At 48.5% G+C, this 20,705-nt stretch overlaps 2 protein-coding genes across 2 annotated transcripts in view; one reads left to right on the top strand and one right to left on the bottom strand.

Annotated features, from left to right (window-relative positions):
* Positions 1-10,132, bottom strand: part of dennd11 (DENN domain containing 11) — a 32,418-nt gene extending 22,286 nt beyond the window's left edge. The window contains exon 1 of the mRNA XM_078416736.1: positions 9,879-10,132. Within this exon, the coding sequence (XP_078272862.1) occupies positions 9,879-10,125 (247 nt within the window). The 5' untranslated portion in view covers positions 10,126-10,132. The remainder of the gene's footprint in view (positions 1-9,878) is intronic.
* Positions 10,133-11,191: 1,059 nt separating this feature from the next.
* stmp1 (short transmembrane mitochondrial protein 1) lies at positions 11,192-20,395 on the top strand. Its single transcript, XM_078416469.1, has 3 exons — positions 11,192-11,280; positions 17,392-17,445; positions 20,170-20,395. The coding sequence occupies exons 1-3, from the start codon at positions 11,266-11,268 to the stop codon at positions 20,248-20,250; spliced, it is 150 nt and encodes a 49-aa protein (XP_078272595.1). The 5' UTR covers positions 11,192-11,265; the 3' UTR covers positions 20,251-20,395.
* Positions 20,396-20,705: the final 310 nt, after the last annotated feature.

Raw genomic sequence — 20,705 nt, 5'->3', positions numbered from 1 at the left:
CTAAAGTCACAGGATCTAACAGCCAATACAATGAAAAAGTGAATTCAATCCAAGAACACAATCAAGCCAGCTTACGTTGAACAAGACCAGGTCTCTATATAGAATGAACACGTGTGAACAATTATAAAAAATCTTTCCTTGGAAACACTAAATATTCCCAAGACATCTGTTAGGCACTGACATCCTGTCAGTATTCATTCACTTCATTACCCTTTGTGTGAGAACATTCACAGCAAATCCTAATGAATCATTCAATAACCAAGCTCCACCATAGCTTCCCTCTGAAACCCCCTACAAATGCTTCCCACAGGCCAGCACAGGATGCACAAGAGGCACCATCCTTCCCGCCACTGGAGGCAACATTCTACATTTGTGCAGCTGTCTATTCATCTAAAGTGGGCAAGGGGCTGCATGGCAGCAACAATCAGAAACAAAATAGACACGCAACAAAAAATGGGCATTTGGACAGATGACTAATGTAGATCCATGTCTGGTTTTACTGTTGTGCATCCGGTCCATAATCCAGGCCGGGTTTTGTACTGCGTTATCCTGGTGTTAGTTAGGAGACTATCCTGAGGGTTGGAGGTAACGGTAGCCAGCATCTGTACTGCCAATGATGTGCTAATAAAGGACTTATATACACCGGATGTACCCACTCACAAACATGGTGTCAGAAGTGGCCGTAATTTAGCTTTTTGAGTCACCACCATTTGTTTCCTCAAGACTTTTGACGTCTCTAGCCATGGCTGAATCTTTTCGGAAGCCTGATCCATTTGTCTTCGACGGCAACATCGGTGAACGTTGGCGCACCTTCGAGGAGGATTACGATGTATTCATGGCTGCTGCACACCACGACAAGACTCCCCGTGTACAATAATAATAATAATAATAATAATATTCATTTATTGTCATTGCAACGAGTACAACGAAATTAAAAAATAGCCAATCCTGACGGTGCGTACAAACATATATGCAATAAATGCAAAAACAAATAAATACATAAATACAATTAAATACAATTATATTAAGTACAAGATTTTTTAACGGTGTTGCCTAGTGCAAAGGTAGTGTTCAGTTCTCGTATGGCCCTGGGGTAAAAACTGTTTTTAAGTCTGTTTGTTCGGGATTTGATCGACCTGAAACGTCGACCAGAGGGCAGATGAACAAACAGACGGTGGCTGGGGTGGGATGGATCTTTTATTATTTTGCCTGCTCTACTGAGGCAGCGTAGGCTGAACAGGTGCTCCAGGGAGGGCAGTGAGCAGCCGATGATCTTCTGGGCCGTCGTGATGACCCTCTGAAGGGCCTTCCTGTCCTTTTCTGAGCAGCTGGCATACCATGTGGTTATACAGTATGCCAGCACACTCTCGATGGAGCAGCGATAGAAGGACAACATGAGCTTCTCCTGCAGGTTGGTTTTCCTGAGGATCCTCAGGAAGTGGAGTCTCTGCTGTGCCTTCTTTACTGTGGTGATGGTGTTGGTAGACCAGGTAAGATCCTCTGCGATGTGCGTACCCAGGAACCTGAAAGCTGGTACCCTTTCCACACAGACCCCATTGATGTAGAGTGATCCATTCTCCTCAATCTGGCAGGTTTGGGAGCAATCCGTCGGGCGAGACTGTTTGTTTATGCTGAGGCTGTGCTGGATGCAGCTAGTGCAGTTACCACACCTGCCCAGACGATTCATGACCCTGTGTGCCTTAAGAATAAATTTTGGCAGCTGTGTGATCCACAGACTAACCTTATCATGGAACGGCACAAATTCTTTGCATGTGCCCAGAAACCGGGTGAGCCGGTTGAAGCCTATATAAACTCTTTGAAACATGCCGCGTCGAGTTGCAGATTTGGTGACCTCTGTGATGGACTCACTAGACAGGCTGGTGTGTGGTATCACTAGTGACAAATTGAGAAGGGACCTTCTGCGTGATTGCGATCTGACTCTACCTAAAGCGATCAGCACCTTTCAGATTTATGAATTGACAGATGTCCACGCAAAAACTTTTAGAGTGCCGTGCCTCAGCCTGTTTTCCACATTGACTCGACAAGACCGTATATCAGAAAGGAACGTCGACCGTTCAAAGTGACACAAGCCCAGCCTGGCAGGTCTGGCATAAGATTTGTTAACGATTGCACCAATTGTGGTTACTCTCATATAGCCAAACGGGGGAACTGCCCGGCTTTTGGACAGATTTGTCACGGTTGCAAACGAAGAAATCATTTCTGGAAGTTCCAATACGATTGAGACAAAACAAGCTGTACATTTGATACACCCGGTTTGATTTGACCACAAATCATCTCTGCCTCACTACGGCAGCAGTACATCGACGCAATACATAGGGGCTTCCCTGGCACTGAGGCAACGGTTCAGCGAGCAAAAAGTATGTTTTTCTGGCCTGCTATGTCTGACGGCGTGCACCAGAGGGTGCAATCATGTGCAGTATGTAACAGCTTGGCCCGCATCAGCAAAGGGAACCACTTTTGCTGCACCCGGTTCCTGGTTTACCCTGGTCCTCTGTGGCCACTGACATTTTTGAGTGGCATGGCAATCAATATCTGGTCCTGGTGGATTCCTACTCCGGGTGGTTTCAGATCGATTTGCTCTGCACAATTTCCTCAGCGGCCATAATTCAAAAACTGGCAAGACATTTCTCGGTCCATGGGTCTCCTCACACCCTCATGTCGGATAATGCCGGTCAATTTACCAGTCAGTGTTTCAAGGACTTTGGTACGTGCTGGGATTTTAAACACATCACCAGCAGCCCGGAGTATCCACAGTCGGACGGGCTAGCCGAGAGGGCTGTCCGTAATGCCAAACAGGTCATGGACAGATCTAGAAGAGCTGGGTCCGACGTATTCCTGGACCTCCTCAATCTCCGTAACGTTTCACGTGACTCGGTGTTGGGTTCGCCGGCCCAACGTTTGATGTCCAGACAAACTCCTACCACCCTTCCTGTTGCAAGACACCTGCTGCGGCCCCGTGTTCACGAGCCCCAATCTGTTCAGGCTCAGCTGCAACATAAACGGCAGATCCAGAAGGCGTATTACGACAGGTCTCGACGTCCTCTCCAGCCTCTGTCGGAGGGTCAGACGGTCCATCTGCAGACCCACAAGGGGTCATGATCGTCTGGGCGTAGTTAGTGGGACCTGCCAGCAGCCACGATCCTATCTTGTCCAATCGGAAGGAGGAACCTATCGGCGGAACAGAAAACACCTTCTACCGGTGAATGAGCCGGTGCCATCTCAGCCGCGTCCGCATGGCTACACGGAGATCGCAGATGGCAGGTTACAGACCGATGGAGGCCAGGCGTCGGCAGACCGCAAGCTGGTCTTTACACCAACAAAGGAGTCGCTGATGCCGGTGATGGAATCACCCATAAAATCACCTATACAGTCACCCGTGACGTCACCGGTGCAGTCTCCTGTGCAAAAGGCTGTTGCGAGACCAGTGCCGTTTGAACCACCACCTACGGTGCTGCCACCCACAACGGGTACGGCGGAGGGCCTGTATCGTACTCGTGCAGGACCGGTCTGGAAGCCCAATCCCAAGTACCAAGACTGTGGCTAGACACTTATTATGGACTCTGATTAATTAGTCCTTACCGTTCCCTTTCATTTATCTTACTCAATTTGTATCCTCCTCTGCTTAGCGTTTGTCGTAGTTGATGTTTTCATCCCTTATATTAGGATGTCGGTAGGCTGTAGTATGTTTTCATATTGTAGTGGCTTTATATACTCTTATCTAGTTTGGGTGCTTATGCTTAAGAAGGGGGATGTAGATCCATTTCTGGTTTTACTGCTGTGCATCCGGTCCATAATCCAGGCCGGGTTTTGTACTGCGTTATCCTGGTGTTAGTTAGGAGACTATCCTGAGGGCTGGAGGTAACGGTGGCCAGCATCTGTACTGCCAATGATCTGCTAAGGACTTATATACGCCGGAGTGCCTCTGAATGTACCCACTCACAAACAACTAAAAGTCCACAAAGTCCCAGAGGAGAGGCATTGCTGACAGAATAGCCACTAGGGCCCACAAGAAATTGCAGAGTTGTGGATGTAGCCCAGTCTATCACACACACCACACTTCCCATGTACATCAGTCTCAGGAATGGCTTCTGCCCCTCGGTTATCTGACTATTGAACAGTTCTCCCTTAAGCTAGGGTACGGTCCTGATCTTCCAACCTATCTCATTGTGGACATGGGACTTTTCCTCTATAACTGTTACGCTACAATGCTGAGAAAGGATATTCCTCAGTCTGATCGTTTTCTCTTTGGTCTACCTGTCGTACTTGTGCTTGGCTCGATTGCATATAGTGTTATCTGATGTGATTGGGTGGACGGTAAACAAAGGCGTTTCACTGTATCTCGGTACACCTGGTGCTAATTAACCAATGCTAATAATGGTGGGGCAATATTGCAAATTAAAGTGGCACACCATACTTGGGTTGCTGCATGAGGAGTGTTAGAAGTCTTAGGGTGCCAAAAGAAAGTCGCGGCACCAGAGATTGGCATCCGTGTTCCTGCATCTGATACCTGTCGGTGGATTTTAAAGAAACCGAAAGGTCTGACCCGATTAAGAGTTGTTTAATGCGCATTATTTAACGCTATAACCAAAGCTGACCTTTTCCACAACTCAAAATGACGCATATCCTGATTGGCGGGTTTATCAATTACGGAAATGTACAATAAGAGCCGCAGTGCAAGACTGCTCAACAGGATACATCTGTGTGAAAACCAGTGCTCATGCCAGGTACAGGTTAATCCAGTCAACACAGTGATATTTACTCAACGCTCTATTATCTACATGATCCATTTGGTTAGTCTACTGGGCGGCAACATTCAGACAGTGTGCTTCCAGATCGTTAAAAGCTTTACAGCTTTCAATTGGCACAGAATTGTCGACAAACCCATTCCACATGAGAGGAATAGATCGGGTAGATGCACAGAGTCTCTTACCCAGAGTAGGGGAGTCGAGGACCTGAGGACATAGGTTAAGGTGAAGGGGAAAAGATTTAATAGGAATCTGAGGGGCAACTTTTTCACACAGAGGGTGGTGTATGTATGGAACGAGCTGTCAGAGGAGGTAGTTGAGGCTGGGACTATCCCATCATTTAAGAAACAGGCAGGTACATGGATAGGACAGGTTTGGAGGTATATGAACCAAGCGCAGGCAGGTGGGACTAGTGTTGCCGGTGTTGGCAAGTTGGGACAATGGGCCTGTTTCCACAATGCATCACTCTAGGACTATTTGGCATACAGGCCACCTCAGGATTACTTAAGAATACCCCTGCTTTTCACTGTACTTCACTACATGTGTCAATAAACTAAACTCCAAGTGAAACAGTTCCAATTAAATCTCCCCACTCCCACTGGGCAGAAAATACAAAAGATTGAAACCATGTACTACCAGGCTCAGGAATGGCTTCTGCCCCTCAGTTATCTGACTATTAAGCTAGGGTACAGTCCACTAATATAAAGAGGGGTCCCGACCCAAAATGCACCTGTTCATTCACTCCACACAGGCTGCCTGTCCCTTCCCTCCACACAGGTTGCCTGTTCACCCCCTCCACACAGGCTGTCTGTCCCTTCCATCCACAGGCTGTCTGTCCCTTCCATCCACACAGGCTGTCTGTCCCTTCCATCCACACAGGCTGTCTGTCCCTTCCATCCACAGGCTGTCTGTCCCTTCCATCCACACAGGCTGTCTGTCCCTTCCATCCACACAGGCTGCCTGTCCCTTCCATCCACAGGCTGCCTGTCCCTTCCATCCACAGGCTGCCTGTCCCTTCCATCCACACAGGCTGTCTGTCCCTTCCATCCACACAGGCTGTCTGTCCCTTCCATCCACAGGCTGCCTGTCCCTTCCATCCACAGGCTGCCTGTCCCTTCCATCCACAGGCTGCCTGTCCCTTCCATCCACAGGCTGTCTGTCCCTTCCATCCACACAGGCTGTCTGTCCCTTCCATCCACAGACTGCCTGTCCCTTCCATCCACACAGGCTGCCTGTCCCTTCCATCCACAGGCTGCCTGTCCCTTCCATCCACAGGCTGCCTGTCCCTTCCATCCACACAGGCTGTCTGTCCCTTCCATCCACACAGGCTGTCTGTCCCTTCCATCCACACAGGCTGCCTGTCCCTTCCATCCACAGGCTGCCTGTCCCTTCTGTCCACAGGCTGCCTGTCCCTTCCGTCCACAGGCTGCCTGTCCCTTCCATCCACACAGGCTGTCTGTCCCTTCCATCCACACAGGCTGTCTGTCCCTTCCATCCACACAGGCTGCCTGTCCCTTCCATCCACAGGCTGCCTGTCCCTTCCGTCCACAGGCTGCCTGTCCCTTCCGTCCACAGGCTGCCTGTCCCTTCCATCCACACAGGCTGCCTGTCCCTTCCATCCACACAGGCTGCCTGTCCCTTCCATCCACACAGGCTGCCTGTCCCATCCACAGACCTGCTGAGTTTCCCAGCGTTGGGGTGTTTGTGTTTTGCTCAAGATTCCAGCATCAGTCTAAAGAAGGGTCTTGACCCGAAACATTCCTTCTCTCCCGAGATGCTGCCTGACCCGCTGAGTTACTCCAGCATTTTGTGTCTACCTTCACTTTAAACCAGCATCTGCAGTTTTTTCCCTACACATCTTATCGGTCTTATGTGCTTTTGGTGCCTTTCATTGAAACCCTGTGGGGACATAGTTACTATGCAGTGAGTTCCATGTATTTTTGAAAAAGATAAGTGACTTATGGACATCGGTAAAAAGGGAAATGGTTCATTACCCAGGCACAGCCCGTAATACTCAGTTCAGACTCTGTAATTTGATCAACCCTGTATTTATATACAGCCTTCAATGCAAAATACACCACCCTTCTTTAAACTGAAGATAGACACAAAATGCTGGTGTAAGATCTTTCTATTACAAGAAGATCTTTCTATTACAAGAAAGGAAACAAAGGGGTGGCATGAGAGCGAGAAGACTCAGCAGGACAGGCAGCATCTCTGGATAGAAGGAATGGGTGACGTTTCGGGCTGAGACCCTTCTGCAGAAGAAGGGTCTCAACCCAAAATGTCGCTGCCTGTGGTCTCAACCAGGCAGAGATGCTGCCTGTCCCGCTGAGTTACGCCAGCTTTTTATGGTTATCTTTTGTGTAAACTACCATCTGCAGTTCCTTCCTGCAGCTTCTTCAGACTGATTGGAGTAGAGGGGGAGAAAGCTGGAGGAGAGAGAGGGAGTCAGGACAGAGCCTGGTGAGTGATAGGTGGATCCAGTGATCCCACCCCCTCAATTGTATCCCGTCCGTCTAGCTTTTGTTTTTTTACTACAAATACATGGGTAGGTGTGATAAGTACGACTTATGTAATGTAACTGGCAACCACAACATACAGCAAAATGGAATTATTTTTAAACTCACAAGTGATAGCAGCAATGCCCATGCCATGTAGGCTGCTGCTGAATGCGAGGCTGATTCATTTACCCAAGCAGAAGAAGCAAAGCACTTTCCACTGCCCAGCACAGGAGTGGAGCCAGGCCAAGCCCAGCTGGCCTGGAGTCCTACCCATGCTACAATTTCTTTTGGCAAAGCAAGACACACAACCTTCTCGGCAATGTGACCAGATCACAATATGATGCAATGTCACAGGACACAGAAACCCAGCATCCTGTTACTAAACACTCACATATTCACACTGCAAACTAAGCTTCGACTCTTCTTCCTTTGAACACCACCCCTTCACCTCACTTCTTACCAGCTTTCTCCCCTCTACTCCAGTCTTGAAAACACCATGTCCATCTCTCTCCACAGAATCTGCCTCACCCACCGAGTTCCCCTTTTTGTACAAATGTTCAACATTTGGCGAGAAAGAGGAACACTGACTATCCAATTCTTCTCACTCTCATGCCACCCCCTTGTTTCCATTCTTGTAATAGAAAGATCTTCTGCACTCCTTGCCAGGCAGAAGCTGGAGGGGATTAAAAGCTGCAATGGGCCAGAAAGTACTTGTGGCACTTTGAAATTCCAACTACCAGGAAGGATTTGGAGAGGGTGTTAGAGGTTTGCCAGAATGCTGGCTGAATTAGAGTGTATTACCTATAGAGGGGAACAACTTGGGTTAGTATTTATAGAGTGTCAGAAACTGTGGAGCAATCTGATATAACTTAACGCGGCAAACGTACAAAAGACAACTAGAACCTTTTTTCCCCCAGGGTGGAAATGTCAAGGATTAGAGGGCATAGCTTTAAGGTGGGAGGGAGAAAGTTTAAGGAGATGTGCGGGGCAAGTTTTTTTAAACAGAGTAGTGGTGGAGGTAGATACAATTGTGGTGTTTATGTGATTTTTAGATAGACATATGTATATGTAAGGTATAGAAACATAGAAAATAGGTGCAGGAGTAGGCCATTCGGCCCTTCGAGCCTGCACCGCCATTCAATATGATCATGGCTGATCATCCAGCTCAGTAACCTGTACCTGCCTTCTTTCCATACCCCCTGATCCCTTTAGCAAAAAGGGCCACATCTAACTCCCTCTTAAATATAGCCAAAGAAATGGCTTCAACTACCTTCTGTGGCAGAGAATGGAGGAATACTGGTATGGAGTATGGAGGAATACTGGCTCATGTGCAGGCAGAGGAGACTAGTTCAAGTTGGCAGTATGTTCGGCACAGACATTGTGGGCCAAAGGGCCTGTTTCTGTGTTGTTCTAAGTGGTACAAGGATGCTCCACCCCTTACCCTCACCTTTTCCTAACAGCTTTCTGCGCTCAACTCCAGTCTTGACATAGGATTCTGACCCAAATATCATGGTCCATTTCCCTCCACAGATGCTACCTGACGCGAGTTCCTTTGTTATACAAGGTGGATCCGCAGTGCGCAACATCTGGCAAGATGGGAGAAGACTCGCAAACCAATTCCTCCCAGACTCGCTCATCTGAAGGTGGAAGTACTGAACGGAAATACACCAAAATGCTGGAGTAACTCAGCGGGACAGGCAGCATCTCTGGAGAGAAGGAATGAGTGATATTTCGGTCGAGACCCTTCTTCAGACTGTATTTTTCAGAAATAGGTATCCTTTTTCTGCCACTTCCAAATAGTATATGGTAAGGTGCCCCTCACCCACTGCATCAACTCAGTATCCCAGCTCGTCATGCACACCCCACTCTCAACACTGGCTCCTAACCACCACCACCACAGGCATTTCACATCGTCCTCCCCCACCACCAAATATCCTCTCTCCTTCTCCTCCATCCTTACTCCCCTACCCTCTCCCTCTCGTCCCTCTCACTTCCCTACCCCCTCACCTACCCCTCCACCCCTTTCCCTTACAACCCCCTCCCTTCTCCACCCACCCCACTTCTCTCACCCTTGGCCTCTTTCCTTCCCCTCCATCCTCCCTCTCCTTACCCACCCCCTCCCTCCACACCCTCTGTTCTCTCCCACCTTGCCCCCCTCTTTTTCCCCAGCGATCTTCCAACTACCTCCCATGCAGTCATTTTCCTGTGCAGTCCCTGCTCGTCCCAGTGCCTCCCCTGTGCGTCCACTGCCACCGTATGCGTTCACAGTCCCCCCCCGTCCGTGTCCCCCTCCCCATGTCTGTGTCCCCCCCGTGTCCCTCTGTTCCCCCGCGTCCCGTCCCTGTGTTCCCTGTCCCTTGCCCCAGTGCCACTGCCCCCCCCTAGTGTCCCAGTGTCCACTGCCCCTGACCCTCTGTGTCCCTTGTCCCAGCAGTGCCCCTGACCCAGTGCCCCAATATCCACTGTCCCAGTGCCCCTGTCCCCCAGTATCCACTGTCCCTCTGTCCCAGTGCTCCTGGCTCTGTGTCCCCTGTCCCAGTCCCCCTGGCCCTCTGTCCCAGTGCCCCTGGCTCTGTGTCCCCTGTCCCAGTGTCTCTGCCCCGGCACCGACCTGCTCTGGTGTCGAAGGTGACCACGAACACGGCCACCACCTGCTCCTCCTCCTCCTCCCGCTCCGGGCCCCGCGCCTCCGCCTCATCATCCTCCGCATCGGCGGCCGCCCAGGGTGGTGGCGGCAGCAGCAGCGGCGGCCCCGGGCTCCACCTGTCGCCGCGGGCGGGTGCGGGTGCCGGGGCCGGGGGCGGGAGGGTGACGGCGGGGCCCTCCTGGTGCTCGAGCAGAGGTGCGCGGTCCGCCATCGCGCTCCGCTGCTGTAGCCGGAAACCAGCTGTCCCCCGCCCGGACGTGACGTGCAGTGACGAGGAGTGAGGGCAGCCCCGCGACGCCATCTTGGGAAGGTCACACCCTCACCTGCTCAATGTCTTCCAACAATGTCCTGATGAATTACTCCAGCATTTTGTGTCTACCACATAAATATATATATATATATTCTATACATCTTCCTATATATTTTGTGTCTATCTTCGATGTATAAGGGGCATCTGCAGTTCCTTCCTATATATATGTGTGTATATATATGTGTGTATATATATGTATATATATATATGTATATATATATATGTATATATATATATGTATATATATATATGTATATATATATATGTATATATATATATGTATATATATATATGTATATATATATATGTATATATATATATGTATATATATATATGTATATATATATATGTATATATATATATGTATATATATATATGTATATATATATATGTATATATATATATGTATATATATATATATAGGAACTGCAGATGCTGCTTATACACAGTAGACACAAAATGCTGGTGTAAACTCAGCGGGACAGGCAGCTTCTATGGAGAGAATGGATGGATGACGTGTGTGGAAAAACAAAACCCCTCTTGGTTCATTGCTGCGGGTTGGCGACCTTCCTAAGATGGCGACCTACCTTCCCGAAGATAAAAGGACGGCGACCTTCCCAAGATGGCGACCTCCCCAAAGATAAAAGGATGGCGACCGTCCCAGGATGGCGGCCTTCCCGAAAATAAAAAGGTGGCGACCTTCCCAAGATGGCGACCTTCCTTCCCGAAGTAAAAGGATGGCGACCTTCCCAAGATGGCAACCATCCTCACCGAAGATAAAAGGAATGGCGACCTTCCCAAGATGGCGATCTTCCGTCCCGAAGCTAAAAGGACGCGACCGTCCCAAGATGGCGACGTTCCTTCCCGAAGGTAAAAGGATGGCGACCTTCCCAAGATAGCGACTTTCCCAAGATGGCGCCCTTCCGTTCCCCAAAGAGAGATGGCGACCTTCCCAAGATGGCGGTTGCGGCTGCGGCGCGCATGCGCAGGCGTCGCTGGGAGACGGCGGCGGCCTAGTGTGGAGGAGGCCCGGAGTGCAGCATGTTCCAGTTCTTGGTGAGTAGGGGGGCGGCCTGGGGGGAGTAGCCGCCCACTGGGGACGGGGGCCGGGGCACCTTCCTGCCCGCGTCTGGCACCTTGGTGGAGAAAGATGGAGGGTTGTTGGAGGGCTAAAAGGCAACGGTTTGACCAGAGGGAGTCAAACACCAAATTGCTGCAGAGACTCAACATCTGGGGAGACAAGGGACTGCAGATGTTGGCCTCCTGGGTCAAACCCCAAGTTGCTGCAGGGACTCCGGTGCAGGCAACGTCTGGGGAGACAAAGATTTTGGATTCTTGAGTAAATCCACAAGTGTTGGAGGGACTCAGGCGGCAGGCAACATCTGGGGAGATATGGAACTGCAGATGTTGGACTCCTGAGTCAAATACCAACTGCTGGAGGGGCTCGGGGTGGGCAACATCTGGGGAGATATGGAACTGCAGATGTTGGACTCCTGAGTCAAATACCAACTGCTGGAGGGGCTCGGGGTGGGCAACATCTGGGGAGATATGGAACTGCAGATGTTGGACTCCTGAGTCAAATACCAACTGCTGGAGGGGCTCGGGGTGGGCAACATCTGGGGAGATATGGAACTGCAGATGTTCGACTCCTGAGTCAAATACCAACTGCTGGAGGGGCTCGGGGTGGGCAACATCTGGGGAGATATGGAACTGCAGATGTTCGACTCCTGAGTCAAATATCAATACACTGTACAAAAAGGGCCAGAGCAGACTTTATCTGCTAAGGAGTCTCAGGTCGTTTGGAGTGTAGGGGGCACTCCTAAGGACCTTCTACAACACGGTGGTTGCATCGGCCATCTTCTATGGAGTGGTCTGCTGGAGCAGCAGCATCTCAGCGGCGGAGGGGAGGAGACTCGACAAGCTGGTCAGGAAGGCCGGCTCTGTCCTGGGTTGCCCCCTCTACTCAGTGCAGGCGGTGGGAGAGAGGAGGATGATGGCAAAGATAACATCGCTGCTGGACAACGACTCCCACCCCATGCAGGACACTGTCACTGCGCTGAGTAGCTCCTTCAGTGACAGACTCCTTCACCCCAAGTGTGTAAAGGAGAGATATCGGAGGTCCTTCCTTCCCGCTGCTGTGAGACTGCACAATCAGCACTGCTCCCAGCAGACCAGTCAACAGACCAGTTAATAGTAACAATTTAAAAAAACACAGTAAATGACGACAATTATCCTTAACTTTATTTTTATTTATAATGAATGTCTTTTGCTATCCACTTTGCTGCTGTAACACTGCAAATATCCCCAGTGTGGGACAAATAAAGGGATATATTATTATTATTAATACCAACTGTTGGAGGGGCTCGTGGGGGGGGGGGGGGCAAAGAACTGCAGATGTTGGACTTCTGTGTTGGAGGGACTCAGAGGGCAGGCAACATCTGGAGAGACAAAGAACTGCAGATGTTGAACTCCAGAGTAAAACACAAAGTGTCGAAGGGACTAGGGCATGGGCAATATCCCAGGAACTGCAGATGTTGCACTGCAGTAAAATACCAAGTGTTTGGAGAGACTCGGAGGACGGACAACATCTGGGGAGATATGGAACTGCAGATGTTAGATTCCTGAATAAAACACCATCTAGGGAGACACCAAGAACTGCAGATTTTGTACATGCGTAAAAAACACCGAGTGTTGGAAGGATGGGGGGGGGGGGGGGGGGGGGGGCAGAGGGAGAGGGAGAGGGAGAGGGAGGGACAGTGTAACATCTGGGTAGACACCAGGAACTGCAGATGTTGGACTGCTGGGTAAAACCAAGTTTTTTAGCCAGAGTAGGAAAATCCACAATCAAAGGACATAGGTTTATGTATGGTGTGGCGAGGAGCATGATTTAATAGGAGCCTGAGGCACCACATTTTCACACTGAGCATGGTGGGCATAAGGATCGAGCTGTACAAATGAGGTAGTTACTATAAACAAGATTGAAAGGGCACTTGGAACAGGTACATGGATAGGAAAGGTTTAGACGAATTTGAAAAACAAATGGCATTAGCTTTTGGGCCAAAGACATGTGGGTTTGTAGGTTAATTGGACTCTGTAAATTGCCCTGTGTATATTAATAATAATAATAATAATGCATTACATTTATATAGCGCTTTTCTAAACACTCAAAGACGCTTCACAATGTTTACTAAAACATAAAAGAAAATAAATAGATTAATAAGTAAACGAAGAGAAAGGAAAAAGAAGGTGAGGTAACGGTCAGTGATTGAAGGCAGTGCTGAACAGGTGAGACTTCAGTGATGTTTTGAATGTGGTGAGTGAGGAGGAGTCTCTGACGGTTTGGGGTAGTGAGTTCCAGAGTGTGGGAGCAGCGATGGAGAAAGCCCTGCCCCCCAGGATCTGAGTTTGGTCCGGATGGGGGGGGGGGGACAGAAGGTTTGCAGCAGCAGAGCGGAGGTTACGGGTTGGAGTGTGTCTGTGGAGGAGGTCAGTCAGGTAGGATGGGGCCAGGTTATGGAGGGCTTTGTAGGTCATGAGGAGGATTTTGTACTGGATTCTCTGGGGGATGGGGAGCCAGTGGAGCTTGTAAAGGACGGGGGTGATATGGTCACGGATCGGGGAGTGGGTGAGTAGACAGGCAGCGGAGTTCTGGATGTGTTGGAGTTTGTTGATGATTTTTGAGGGTGAACCATAGAGGAGGCTGTTGCAGTAGTCCAGACGGGAAGTGATGAAGGCATGGATGAGGGTTTCAGCAGCTGTGGAGGAGAGGGATGGACGGAGACGGGCGATGTTTTGAGGTGGAAGAAGGCTGTTGAGAGTGGAAAGCTTGAGTGAAAGTGGGACAACATAGAACGTGTAAACAGGTGATCGATGGTCAATATGGACTCTGGTCTGTTGTCTGCGTGGACTCGGAGGGCTTTTACAATGTGTAAACTAAATTAAAACTTGCAGATCTGACTGTAGACTAGTCCATATCTTTATCCTACCTCATTGGACTTTTTCTCTGGGCTATTACGTTGCAATGTTATCTTGACCGAAAAGGTCACCTATCCATGTTCTCCAGAGATGCTCCCTGACCCACTGAGTTACACCAGCACTCTGTGAAACGTCACCTATCCATGTTCCCCAGAGATGCTGCCTGACCCATTGAGTTACTCCAGCAGTCTGTGAAACGTCACCTATCCATGTTCTCCCAGGATGCTGCCTGACCCGCTGAGTTACTCCAGCACTCTGTGAAACGTCACCTATCCATGTTCTCCAGAGATGCTGCCTGACCCGCTGAGTTACTCCAGCACTCTGTGAAACGTCACCTATCCATGTTCTCCCAGGATGCTGCCTGACCCGCTGAGTTACACCAGCACTCTGTGAAACGTCACCTATCCATGTTCCCCACAGATGCTGCCTGACCCACTGAGTTATTCCAGCACTCTAAAGGTCACCCATCCATGTTCTCCAGAGATGCTGCCTGACCCGCTGAGTTACTCCCACTTGCACATCCATCCCTACGAACTAGGGATAATTTACAGAGGGACAATTAACCTACAAGCCCGCACGTCTTTGGGACGTGGGAAGAAACCAGAGCCCCCAGAGGAAACCCACGTGGTCACAGGTAGAATGTGCAACCTCCACATAGACAGCCCCTGAGGTCAGGATGGAACCCGGGTCTTTGACACTGTGAGGCAGCGGCTCTACCAGTTGCACTATAAATAGGCACTTTGTTTTTGTGACAGAGGATTTTACAATTACTGAGTAAATACTCCCATATATATTTTCTGGTCCTGGCTCTAAATAGCCATATATTTTCCGGCTCTTGTCAAAACTAATTAACCCAATACTTAGAAGGTGTCAGAAGACAGAATTATTGTAGGTTTGCTACTTTAACAATCACCATATGTTATAATTTGTACAAATAATATGTACATACTCTTCTCAGTCAGCTCCCAATTGAAACGGGGATGTTGAACTTTTTGAACAGTCTTGGCTTTGGATGTTTGATAAATATTTTCCAGTGCATATGCTCCACCCTGAGCTGTGACTCAGTGTGCTGTGTGTTCGTCATTGGAGCAGCACTGAGACCCACTAATCCAAAGCAGCTGAAAATTAGAGAAAGAGGAATTTTGAAATTGTTGCCTTTGCATCTCCTCGGGCATTTATTTCAAGAATTCGGGTCTTGATTCCGTGTTTTAATGGAGGGAAACATCCCAAGAGCCCTGTGAGACAGAATTGGGTGGGTGGCATGTGAGCTATTAAGAGAGGGATCTTGGAACACAAGCAGCTTTTAAAAAATCATTTAAAATGAGAATAGAGGGCGGAGTGAATGAGGGGGAATTTCAAAGCTTTGGGGCCGAGCTATCTAAACAAACCATGGTGTAAAATGAACGGGAGGTAGGGATTCAGGTTTATCATTGTCACGTGTACTGAGGAATGGGTGACGTTTCGGGTCGAAACCCTTCTTCAGTCTGAAGAAGGGTCTCGACCCGAAACGTCACCCATTCCTTCTCTCCTGAGATGCTGCCTGTCCCGCTGAGTTACTCCAGCATTTTGTGTCTACCTTTGATTTAAACCAGCATCTGCAGTTCTTTCCAACACAGTATTTCTTGCGGTTTTGGGTAGAGCTGTTCCCAAACCAAGCTGTGATGCAGCTGGATGGTAGGCTTTCTATGGGGCATCTGCAGAAGTTTGTAAGTCGTCAGAGACTTGCTGAATCTTGGGGAGGGGAGAGGGAGGGAGATGATTTTCCGCCAGTGTGGACTACAGGCATACACTGATCCTGGATTGCTGTCGAGTTATACATGAGCAGTGATGAGGGAGCAGACAGTTACTGATTGAGAATGATCAGCCATGATCACATTGAATGGCGGTGCTGGCTCGAAGGGCCGAATGGCCTACTCCTGCACCTGTTGTCTATTGTCTATTAAAAGGCTCTCTTAAGAATGCTGGTTGACAAATATTTTCAGAATTTTTGGCTCAAAATGAAATTTATAACAACAACTCTTTGGAAACATCAAGGATCCCCTCCCTTTCACTGTAATGCGAAACCAAAATATGCAAGTGCTGGAAGGCCTGATTCAGAAACCTGGAACTCAGAACATCTGAATGAACATTTGATTCTGCCCCCAACGTACGTTCCTTTGACATTTCCACCACTCCTTCCAGATGTGTTATCCCCTTGTTCATCTTTTCCATGGATATGCAGCCAATGGAGGGATAAGGAGTGTGTGCAGGCAGAGATGTTCCTCTTGCATTCCAAAGATTTGCAGATTTGTAGCTAGTGTGTAGCGTAGATCCAGCGTACGGGCGATCATTGGGCAGCCTGCACTCTGTGGGCCGAAGAGCCTATTTCCACACTGTATTTCTAAACTAAACGAAACTAAAATGAATTTAACTTAGCATCATGTTCGACACAGACATCTTGGGCCGAAGGGCCTGTGCTGTACTGTTCCATGTTCTACCCCTCCTCCTGTTACAAAAATCCATTGTCCTCCCCCACCTGCTTCCATCTGCCCCACCATCCTTCTCTTATCTGGTTCCACCTATTGTCCACCAGACTCTGACACACCCCTCCCTCTCCCCTCGACACTCAGACCTGATATAGGATCTTACCCTGAAACGCCGACCATCCCACTGCCTCCATTGTTCAAACTAAACCACTGTCTCTACGAGATGCCTCCGTGGATGCTGCTTGACCTGCTGAGTTCCTCCAGAGCTTTGTTCCTTGCCTCTTTATATTTGTCTCCAGAACCGTTTGAGGGCATGTTGCAGGCATTATTTATGTAGGGAAAGAACTGCAGATGCTGGTTAAAATCGAAGGCAGACACAAATTGCTGGAGTAACTCAGCGGGTCAGGCAGCGTCTCTGGAGAGAAGGAATGGGTGACATTTCGGGGCGTGACGCCCCCTCCCCTGACATCAGTCTGAAGAAGGGTCTCGACCCGAAACGTCACCCATTCCTTCTCTCCAGAGATGCTGCCTGACCCGCTGAGTTACTCCAGCATTTTGTGTCTACAAGGCACTATTTATGACGTGTCTATCTTTTAAAATCTCAGTAGGCCCTCCATTTAAACATTGGATGACGGAGAACACTTTTGTGTATTGAAACCAAGTATTTTAGTCGTGTCATTGAGGGAGTGATTTACTTTGAACTGATGCTGTGTGTTTTTTCTTTCAGGTTGGGTTTACGCTTGGAAACTTTGTGGGAATGTATCTGGCCCAGAATTATCAGGTATGTTTATGAAGGCCACATTTGTCAGTTATCCTAAGTTACAAGAATAACTTCATATCAGTTGAGGATATCTAAACTCAGTGAAGGTATTTATTCACAAAATGCTGGAGTACCTCAGCAGGTCAGGCAGCATCTCGGGAGAGAAGGAATCGGTCAAGACCCTTCTTCAGACTGATGTCAGGGGGGGGCGGGACAAAGGAAGGATATAGGTGGAGACAGGAAGATAGAGGAAGATCTGGGAAGGGGGAGGGGAAGAGAGGGACAGAGGAACTATCTAAAGTTGGAGAAGTCAATGTTCATACCGCTGGGCTGCAAGCTGCCCAGGCGAAATACGAGGTGCTGTTCCTCCAATTTCCGGTGGGCCTCACTCAGTGTGTTAGTTATGTTTTATAACTATATATTTGTTCTTGCAATCAAGTATTGACTGAGAATCATAAAATTTCATGTGTAATTATTTTCACCTGGACCAGGATAAGCCGTGCTGAACATGATGCCAAGCTGAAATAATCTCCTCTGTCTGCCTCTGCATATCCAGCTACCTACTCAAAAGACTTTTAACACCACTATCATATCTGCCTTCACTACCATCCCCTGACAACACATTCCAGGTACCCACCACCCTCTGTGTAAAATCAAACCTGCCCTGAACTTTGTTCCTCTCATAAGTGATAGGAGCAGAATTAGGCCATTCGGTCCATCAAGTCTACTCCTCCCTTCAATCATGGCTGATCTATCTCTCCCCCCAACCCCATTCTCCTGCCTTTTCCCTATAATCCCTGACATTCGTACTAATCAAGAATTTATCTATCTCTGCCTTAAATATATCCATTGACAGCCTCCACAGCCTTTTGTGACACCTTAAAGCTCACCTTAATGCTCACCTTAAAGCTCACCTCCAAGCTCACCTCCAAGCTCACCTCAAAGCCCACTTCCAAGCTCACCTCCAAGCTCACCTCCAAGCTCACCTCCAAGCTCACCTCCAAGCTCACCTCCAAGCTCACCTCAAAGCCCACCTTAAAGCTCAGCTTAAAGTTATGCCTTGCAGTGTGTGACATTTCCACCCTGGGATAAAAGGTTATTTATTTCTATCAGGCCTCCCCACAGCCTCTAAGACCACAGAGAACACAACCCAAATTTGTCCAACCTCTCCTTGTAGGTGATAGCCTCTAATCCAGGCAGCATTCTGGAAAACCACTTCTGCACCCTCTCCAATACAGAGTTGTAATATCACCTTTTTATTTCAAGATTTGGTAGTATACTTCATTGCCATTATGCACCTACGCTATAATTCTTTATGCACCTACGCTATAATTTTAATTGGGAATAAACCGTGTAAAGCCAGGAGCTGTTACCCAACCTCCATAGAGGGAGTGCCAATGAGCTGAACAATAAGCCTTGTCTAAATCAAGAGAGACACAAGGAACTGCAGATGCTGGAAATTTGAGCAAAACTATATGAGAGAGAGAGAGGGAGAGGGGGAGAGTTGGACTGGACTACCTTCGCAATTCTCTGCAATTTCTTACGGAGCTGTTTCCAAACCAAGCACAAAGTGTTGGAGTAAACTCAGCGGGTCAGGCAGACAGGTGTGAGAGTCTAGGACCAGAGGCCACAGCTCAGAAAAGGACGTTCCTTTAGGAAGGAGATAAGGAGGAATTTATTTAGTCCGAGGGTGGTGAATCTGTGGAATTCATTGCCACAGAAGGCTGTGGAGGCCGTCAATGGATATTAACCGATTGACAAATTCCAGCACAATAGGTAAAGAGCAAGAAACTAATCTAGTTCTCAGGATTGCAGAGCATCAGTTCATTGGACAGAGTCCAATGTCCGCAATGGGGTAGAGGTGAATCGGACGGTACCCTAGCTTATGGAAGGGCCGTTCAGAAGCCTGATAACAGAGGGGAAGAAGCTGTTCCTGAGTCTGGTGGTGCGCGCTTTCAAGCTTCTGTATCTTCTGCTGGACAGGAGCGGGGAGAAGATGAAATGACCGGGGTGGGACAGGGACAAGTCTCTGATTATGTCGGCTGCTTTCCTGAGGCAGCGTGAAGTGTAGATGGGGTCGATGGTGGGGATTGTGGTCTGTGTGGTTGACTGGGCTAAATCCGCAACTCTCTGCAATTCTTTATAGAGCTGTTCTCAAATCCAGCACAAAGTGTTGGAGTAACTCAGCGGGTCAGGCAGCACCTGTGGAGGGATTGGGCAGGCAACGTTTCCGGTCAGGACTTTTGTTCAGACAAAATTAGTCATGTCTTTAGGTCTTCCTTGGCCAGAGTAGAGGTGAGTATTTACTCACTAGGGGGACATTGAAACTTACTGAAAAGTGAAAGGCCTGGAATAGAGTGGATGTGGAGAGGATGTTTCCACAGGTGTGAGAGTCTAGGACCAGAGGCCACAGCCTCCGAATAAAAGGACGTTCCTTTAGGAAGGAGATGAGGAGGAATTTATTTAGTCAGAGGGTGGTGAATCTGGATTTCATTGCCACTTAAGGCTGTGGAGGCCAAGTAAGTGGATATTTTTAAGGCAGAGATGGATGGATTCTTGATCAGTACGGGTGCCAGGGGTTATGGGGAGAAGGCAGGAGAATGGGGTTAGGAGGGAGAGATAGATCAGCCATGATTGAATGGCGGAGTAGACTTGATGGGCCGAATGGCCAAGTTCTGAACCTAGAATTCATGAACTGCGGATGTTAGAAAGCTTACCTCTCAATCTTTTGATCTCTTTTTTTAGATTCCAAATATCTACAAGAAGTTTGAAGAGTTCAAAAAAGATGCTGAGGCCCGGAAAAAGCCTCCAGATGATCGACCGTGATGTGCACAGCTCCCGAGTATGATTGGGACATTGTTGTTCAGTTTAGGGTGCTAAATTAACTGTGTGTGGAGTACCATCAGTATCGGGGCCACCACATCAGCTATTTTATTTATTTAGCACTGATTAAAAAGTATTCCGCTCTAAAGTTACCTGTGTTTGCATTATTGTGACCTGGTCTTTATTTCTGCTGGCGTTTAATTCTGCTTGTGATGGAACCCATTTAGTTTATGGCGGGGAGCAGAGTTTCATTAACAGGATCAAACCTGCGGGACTGTGTGTTCCTGAAGGGAATAATTCATAAACTCTGCATCAATGCTTATTTACCACTGGCTGCACAATTGTTATTTATCTTTCCAGCGTCAAACTAAGGGTTACCGACGACACGAGGAACTGCAGATGCTGGAATCTTGAGCAAAAGACACAAAGTGCTGGAGGAGTCACCTAACATCTGCGAG

This window comes from Rhinoraja longicauda, chromosome 20, assembly GCF_053455715.1.
Source record: "Rhinoraja longicauda isolate Sanriku21f chromosome 20, sRhiLon1.1, whole genome shotgun sequence".
NCBI lineage: Eukaryota > Metazoa > Chordata > Chondrichthyes > Rajiformes > Arhynchobatidae > Rhinoraja > Rhinoraja longicauda.
This window is presented reverse-complemented; position numbering and strand designations above follow the sequence as displayed.